The sequence below is a fragment of the Tachysurus vachellii genome, chromosome 9, assembly GCF_030014155.1.
Source record: "Tachysurus vachellii isolate PV-2020 chromosome 9, HZAU_Pvac_v1, whole genome shotgun sequence".
Classification (NCBI taxonomy): domain Eukaryota; kingdom Metazoa; phylum Chordata; class Actinopteri; order Siluriformes; family Bagridae; genus Tachysurus; species Tachysurus vachellii.
The window spans coordinates 20,618,407-20,626,391 of record NC_083468.1 but is presented as its reverse complement, the minus strand read 5'-3'; the positions used below and the strand labels follow the sequence as shown (position 1 = coordinate 20,626,391).

Sequence of the window (7,985 nt, the reverse complement as noted above, 5' to 3'; positions counted from 1 at the left end):
AGCACCTGCATCTGTTGTGAATAACAGCCCCTGAGGGTGCAGTTTAAAATGTCTAATAAAAATATTAGGATATTGCTATGAGGATGAATACACAAGATGACAACGTAGAAAATAAAATACTCAGAGAAAAAATAATGTAAATGTGTTGGCAGGAAGATGACCGAGAGCGCGCATGTAAATACCAATATTTGCATATCTAACGTCACTTTTCCCTAATTTGCATATGGTGCAAAGTTAAAGTATTTTACATGAGAGAAGCCTATGAATAAACTTTTCAAAAATGTATGTGTATATATATATATATTTAATATATATTTATATATAAAAGGTTTGTTAACGTTGGAAAGTGAAAGAGCCCTTTTGGTGACATAAGGAAATTGGCTCTGAGCTTAATTCTAGAGAACTGAACACAGTTTGTCTTGTAATTAAAGATTAACTCACTGGCAAAAGATTGAGGTGAAAGTAAAGAAGAAAAAAAAGAAAGAATGCTTGAACATTTCCTCCTGTGTGTGACTGGAAACTGTGACATTCAAATGTGGGTGGTGACATTTTACAACAGTGAAAGATGAATCACATACAAACCAATACAAAAAAAAAACAACACCTCATTGTAGAGGTTTTGTCGACTGTACGTAACGCAGAATTCCTTCAAGAATCAACAAACTGTTTTTGTTCTTCAGGAATAAAACACTGCAAGAACGCGACACTGAAACGCACAAATTGGTCTTTAAAAACCAATTTATCCGGAAAGGGCCGGTGTGGGTGCAGGTTTTCATTCCAACCCGAACAGAAGCCACACCAGAGTCTACTAAAAGCCAAGAACAACTGATTAAACAGGTGGAATCAGGTGTGGCTTCTGCTTGGTTGGAATGAAAACCTGCACCCACACTGGCCCTTTCCAGATAAGACTGGACACCGCTGCTTTAAACGAAAGGTCCACACTGAATGGATACACAGAATGTTTTCATTGTGTGTTCCAATAATAGGTTTATGGTAGCTTACCATACTGGCATGACAGGTAGACACTGCATGTGCAGGTAAAAAGCATTTCTATGAGAAAAAAAGCATTTTCTAGGAGAAAAAAATCTCTATGTGAAATTTAAGGGTTAAAAGTCAGTTCAGTGTCACTTTGATGTTATAGATCCCGAAAACAAATCAAGAGCTTCATCTTTTTTCCCGCAACATGAAATAGGAAATTAAGCTAAACAGTGGCAACAGCAAATACATGAAGACTTGAACTGTGTTATTGTGGTTATAAAAGAAAGCATTGAACAAAGAGAAAAACAGACCACAGTTATCGATAAATGAAGGTAAATTTCATCTAAGACCTGGATGCTGTTGAGGGTCTCAGGATAATGATAAAGAATACAGTACATATAATTCAGAGTGTTTCTTTCTTTTACATTAATCATTAACTTAATTCATTGACGTCTTGTTAATTAATTCTAGGCTTCATACTGTGATATTTTCTGCATTTTCATCATATTAGATGGAATCCAGCTCCATTGCTTTAGGAATCAACACAACAGATTCAACAATATCTATATATTTTGCTACATATAATACATCTTGTTTTAGTTGCTTGCTATACAACCATCAACATCACATAAATTATAGACACATTTTCATCCCCCAATATGTCCAACTAAAAGCAGCACCAGTCTTTTGTTTGTATTGAATAAATCCATCCATACTCTCTCATCCATCATCTTCTTCTTCTGGCTCTCGTAGGCCTTGGCTATGCAGGGTTTTCCCTGTCATCTCCATTATAGCCTGAATCTCAGGATCTACATCCAGAATACTCTTCTTAGTCTCCTGCTTTAAAGAGAACAGGGAATCTTACATATCAACAGATTTTCACAATAAAATTCACAAATTTTAGTCAACATTCAGTAACTATGGATGGACATAGTGACCACAGTATGCCTATGATTGATTATATAAGATATAAAACACTGTGGGACAAGTTGTTATAGGAAAATAATTAATGAGAAGGTGGCTTGAGGCTTCTACCCTGTTATTTTCCTATAACAACACATCCTGGACACATCCTGTTTTATTCCTCATAAACAACAGTAGTGTTTTAAGATAAAAACGTCTGACTTTTTATTCAAATGCATTATATGTTGAGTCTGCAAAAAAGTTCCTGTTATACTTTTTATCATTTCAGCAGTTCTCCTTTTTTTCTCCACTTAAGTTAATACAGGAAAAAATTATGTTATGTTGCTGTGAAACGTTAATGTTCAGAAGGCTTTGCTGTTTCAGAGCTTCACCTCTGACAAATCGCTGATGCGGGTGACTCTGTCCAAAAATGCTAAAAGTACATTTTCTCTGCCCAGAAAACTTGTTAAAAAACAAATCCACTTGTTAGGATGTTTTAGGTGGTTTAGGCTGCCACACAAATCCACATGTAAGTTGTCACAATAAAAATGGCGACGTATAATGAAGATAAACCTGTGATCTTACCTTGTAGCTGCCACTATTGTCAGAGCTACTGTTATAGGAAATAAATCAATACCATCTGACCAATCAGATTAGAGTGCATTATGGCATAAGAATAAATAATAGTGGAAGACAAAATTTGTGATAACTAAAATATGAGCCATTGGGCATCCTAATTTACAGAAATAACAAATAAATCATTTTTAATGATAACACTATAGGCATGTCATGAGCCTCCTGGTGGTCAAATGGCAGGATTCTGTGCTCTCACTGCTGTGGCTCAGGTTCGATTCCCAGGCAGGAAGCTAACCCAACTACCGAAGGGTTAACTCTCTGTGCCAGTCCCAAGCGCAGAAGAAATGGGAGTGTTGAGAAAGAAAAGAAGAGAGACAACAACAAACAACAAAAGAAAAAGAACAACAACAACTGTAGGCATGTCACCTACCTGTTCCTGTTCCCCAGGGGGCACACCAACTCCCCACACCTCTACTGTGTCCACTGTAAAGTCTTCTTCCTCAGAGAGTTGAGGACTACCGTAGGTGGTGCAGCGTGGACGAGCCCGACTGTGACCACGGCCAAAATTGCTGTCTAGCCACAAACCGAAATACCCATGCTGTCCACCCATACCCTATAATCAGACAGCAAAATTGCCATTGCTTTTGAAGGTGTAGTCAGTAATTTTCTTCGAGGACACCATGCTCCCAAAAATACTCCTAGACTAGAAACTCTGAAATCTTCTGAATCTACAAGCAACATAACTGAAGAGAGATCTCAATCATTTTAAAGTCATCTGTTTTAATTTTTTTTTAAACAGGGACAAAAAATTTTCCTCCATGCAAATATATTTTGTATTGTTGGAGGAGAACTTAAAGAGCGTCTCATTAAAGTGATATATAGTCTCACCAGACCATTGGGCATGGTTTGCTGGCCTTGGTTCAGGTACATGTAGTGCTGGTTATAACCAGTACATGTGAACACTCGCATAGATGGCGACACAGAAAACAGGAAGCACCTGGAATCACCTAGAAATAAAGGAAATGAGAATGATAATTAAGAAAAAGAATAACCTGGAACATCTATGAAGTCAATAAACACAGAGTCAATATGAGCCTGTTGGCTCTCTTCCTGCCACTTACCCTGAAACTGAGGTTTGAGCTCCCAGCTATGAGATGCAAAGCCTCCAAATATGTGGCCCTTGGTGTCTTTCACCAGTAACACAGTGGAGCCCTGGCTTTTACAATTTCCAACCAGACGAGTAAAACTTTCACCATGTCTGTTGGTGGAAAACAGCAGCCTCCAGTGGGCAGTGTGTCCTGCAGGCAGCTGAGAAGTCAGAAACATAAGAAGTGGAATATCCAATACAGAGCGCAGCTCAGTCCAGGGAGCGTTTAGACACTGGGGCAGCAGAGTGGGAGGTGGGAACGAGGTCAATCCTACATTAAGACCATCGGCAATCAGGAGCTCCAGGTATGTGGACACACCTGATACACGTAATAGCCAGTCCTCGATACAAGTGACATCACACATGTCCTGATCTACAGGAAAGAAAAGAAGAATCAATCAGGTCAAACTTAACAATGTCTATTTAGTCAATAACTCATTTATTAAATATTCATATTTATTATAAAGGCATGATCCCAGTAAATCCTGTAGGTCTAAAAAAATAGAAAATAAAATACAGCCTATACAAATCTATCTATTGCTAATGCCAGCTATAAACCTACTTTTAATCTATAAAGAGTGTTAATATTTACACACAATTTAAAAATAACATAATTAAATATAAATCAGAAAAACATAAATAAGAAAAATGCTATCACTAACCTGAGGATTTTAACTCAGAGCTCAACTGCTCAGCCAAAAGCTTCACCCCCTGATCACCATGACCCATACGATCTGGTCTCCAGCCTCGCAGACGTCCCTTATGTGTGAGAATCTGAACTACAGCTGATACCAAGTCCTCTAAAAACTGTAGATGACATCAAACAGAAACCATAAATGTCCCTGCAAATGTCTTTATATCATAAAGAAAATACTATGCTCCTTAATGCTATTATATATTAGAAATTATATCACAATCACTATTAATAAACACTTAAGGCTACATATATTTTATATATTTGAAATTGTTTGGCCCACAAAACAGCCAAATGTGCGTTTTCTTTTTTTTTACTTTGAAGAATGAAGGTTTACTTCATGATGTTAGAGTCTAAACAGCCTAAAGCACCAAGCTGTTTTCATATTATATAATGGCAACAATAATGTGGTTCAACACAAAACACACAGCTTTCCCAAATGTCTTCACAAATTCTCCAAAAAAACCACAAAGGAAAATGAGCCACATAAGAAAAGGGGTACAATATTTTGGAGCTCTGGCCTATACACATACTCACTTCTCTTATCTGATTGGTCATAACCATTGCTTTGGTCCCGTGTGCCATTGCCATGACAAGTGGTGCTCTCTCTTCTGCTGTCCCCCGAAGAACATCTGCCAGGAAGATCACCAGCTGCTCTCGACTTACCCCACCACCAGGTGGCACTGGCACACCAGGGTCCACACTGCAAATTCCCTCATAGACTCTTAAAATCATTGGGTCCGAAGCCATTTTACCCATGGTTATCTTAAAAAAAAAGGAGGGACATTTGTACAGCATGTAATGTAAACCATTTGACCACTCGGCACATTTCCTAAAAGCTGCTTAATTACAGTTCACACTGATTAATTGGACACACGTGATATGCATCACTGTGAGCATGCTGTGTATATGTATCTCTGTCAGCATGCTGTGTATATGTATCACAGTGTACATGTATCGCTGTGTATATGTATCTCTGTGTATATGTATCTCTGTGTACATGTATCTCTGTGTATATGTATCTCTGTGTACATGTATCTCTGTGAGAATAATGTGTATATGTATCTCTGTGTATATATATATATATCACTGTGTACAGTATATGTATCTCTGTGTATATGTATCACTGTCAGCATGTTGTGTATATGTGTCTCTGTGTGTATATATATATATATATATCACTGTGTATATGTATCTCTGTGTATATGTATCACTCACTGCCAGCATGCAGTGCATACTGTATGTATCACTGTGTATATGTATCTCTGTGTATATGTATCTCTGTGTATATGTATCTCTGTCAGCATGCTGTGTATATGTATCTCTGTGTATATGTATCACTGTGTATATGTATCACTGTGTATATGTATCACTGTGTATATGTATCACTGTCAGCATGCTGTGTATATGTATCACTGTGTATATGTATCACTGTGTATATGTATCACTGTCAGCATGCTGTGTATATGTATCACTGTGTATATGTATCACTGTCAGCATGCTGTGTATATGTATCTCTGTGTATATGTATCACTGTGTATATGTATCACTGTGTATATGTATCACTGTCAGCATGCTGTGTATATGTATCACTGTGTATATGTATCACTGTGTATATGTATCTCTGTCAGCATGCTGTGTATATGTATCTCTGTGTACATGTATCTCTGTGTATATGTATCTCTGTCAGCATGCTGTGTATATGTATCTCTGTGTATATGTATCACTGTGTATATGTATCACTGTGTATATATATCTCTGTCAGCATGCTGAGTATATGTATCTCTGTGTATATGTATCTCTGTGTATATGTATCACTGTGTATATGTATCACTGTGTATATGTATCACTGTGTATATGTATCACTGTCAGCATGCTGTGTATATGTATCACTGTGTATATGTATCACTGTCAGCATGCTGTGTATATGTATCACTGTCAGCATGCTGTGTATATGTATCACTGTCAGCATGCTGTGTATATGTATCACTGTGTATATGTATCACTGTCAGCATGCTGTGTATATGTATCACTGTCTGCATGCTGTGTATATGTATCACTGTGTATATGTATCACTGTCAGCATGCTGTGTATATGTATCTCTGTGTATATGTATCTCTGTGAGCATTCTGTGTATATGTATCACTGTGTATATGTATCACTCTCAGCATTCTGTGTATATGTATCACTGTGTATATGTATCACTCTCAGCATTCTGTGTATATGTATCACTGTCAGCATGCTGTGTATATGTATCACTGTGTATATGTATCACTGTCAGCATGCTGTGTATATGTATCACTGTGTATATGTATCACTGTGTATATGTATCACTGTCAGCATGCTGTGTATATGTATCACTGTGTATATGTATCACTGTGTATATGTATCACTGTCAGCATGCTGTGTATATGTATCACTGTGTATATGTATCACTGTGTATATGTATCACTGTCAGCATGCTGTGTATATGTATCACTGTGTATATGTATCACTGTGTATATGTATCACTGTCAGCATGCTGTGTATATGTATCACTGTGTATATGTATCACTGTGTATATGTATCACTGTGTATATGTATCACTGTCAGCATGCTGTGTATATGTATCACTGTGTATATGTATCTCTATACAGCACTGGGAGGAGCTGCAGGTGCAGATGTCATTATTCCAACCTTGAGCGTGTCTATGTGTAAAACATTCACTTTCCCAGTAGGTACAGACGAGCTGCTGGTGCTCTGAAGTCTGTCATAGACTTCCTCAATAACAGGTCGCTCATCAGGACGGAAACGGTCCAGACGTTTGTGCACTACAGCACTTTCTGTGTTCCCCATCATCGATCTGAAGGGCAAAAGATGCACAAATTCAGCTCCAGCATGATTATGATAAATGGAGATCAAATGCTCGAATATTATTGTTAAATTGCCATAAAAGGCTTATACCTGTAAAGGCTAACCGGTTATCGATGAATAATGTGTTCACATTTCAGTGCTACATGTAAACAGAGTTTTTCACTTCCTGACTCCCATGTACGTCATTTTCGGTTGTCGTTTAAGACAAACTGTGATTGGATAAAAAGGGTCCAATTATTTACCTGCTTGCTGTGCTGCCCTATTATGATTGGTCCTTTCTGTTTTGCTTCGTGGAAGTGATTCATTCAGCGTTTTCCAAACATTTTTAAAATGTTTGCTTTAATTGTTTTATCCAGTCTGAGTAAACTGTCCTACTGTCAGTATAAATGTTTACACAATTTAATACATTTAAGTGCTATCACTAAGGAAATTCCATCATTATATAGAGTATAATAGAATAATATAATATAATATAATATAATATAATATAATATAATATAATATAATATAAGGGGGGCACGGTGGCTTAGTGGTTAGCACGTTCGCCTCACACCTCCAGGGTTGGAGGTTCGATTCCCACCTCCACCTTGTGTGTGTGGAGTTTGCATGTTCTCCTCGTGCCTCGGGGGTTTCCTCCGGGTACTCCGGTTTCCTCCCCCGGTCCAAAGACATGCATGGTAGGTTGATTGGCATCTCTGGAAAATTGTCCGTAGTGTGTGATTGCGTGGGTGAATGAGAGTGTGTGTGTGTGCCCTGTGATGGGTTGGCACTCCGTCCAGGGTGTATCCTGCCTTGATGCCCGATGACGCCTGAGATAGGCACAGGCTCCCTGTG

The 7,985-nt window shown here is 38.0% G+C and overlaps 1 protein-coding gene across 2 annotated transcripts; it reads right to left on the bottom strand.

Annotated features, from left to right (window-relative positions):
- Positions 1-1,530: 1,530 nt before the first annotated feature.
- Positions 1,531-7,343, bottom strand: meak7 (MTOR associated protein, eak-7 homolog). 2 transcript variants are annotated; one of them, XM_060878660.1, is made up of 8 exons: positions 7,242-7,343; positions 6,975-7,140; positions 4,836-5,063; positions 4,267-4,411; positions 3,579-3,977; positions 3,346-3,464; positions 2,888-3,070; positions 1,531-1,818 (listed from the first exon to the last, which is right to left on the bottom strand). In XM_060878660.1, exons 2-8 carry the CDS (start codon positions 7,134-7,136, stop codon positions 1,699-1,701), a joined length of 1,356 nt encoding a protein of 451 aa, XP_060734643.1. In that variant the 5' UTR covers positions 7,137-7,140; positions 7,242-7,343; the 3' UTR covers positions 1,531-1,698. The 2 variants fall into 2 exon arrangements, with proteins under 2 accessions (XP_060734643.1, XP_060734644.1); XM_060878661.1 differs by having other exon boundaries at positions 1,531-1,815.
- Between the last annotated feature and the right edge of the window lie 642 nt (positions 7,344-7,985).

Coding starts and splice junctions, on each gene's coding strand:
- meak7 (XM_060878660.1), bottom strand. CDS start 7,136: ATGATGGGGAACACAGAAAGTGCTGTAGTGCACAAACGTCTGGACCGT. Junction 3,465..3,578: donor GCTCAAACCTCAGTTTCAGG/GTAAGTGGCAGG, acceptor CTTTATTTCTAG/GTGATTCCAGGTGCTTCCTG. Junction 1,819..2,887: donor CCCCTGGGGAACAGGAACAG/GTAGGTGACATG, acceptor TTCTCTTTAAAG/CAGGAGACTAAGAAGAGTAT.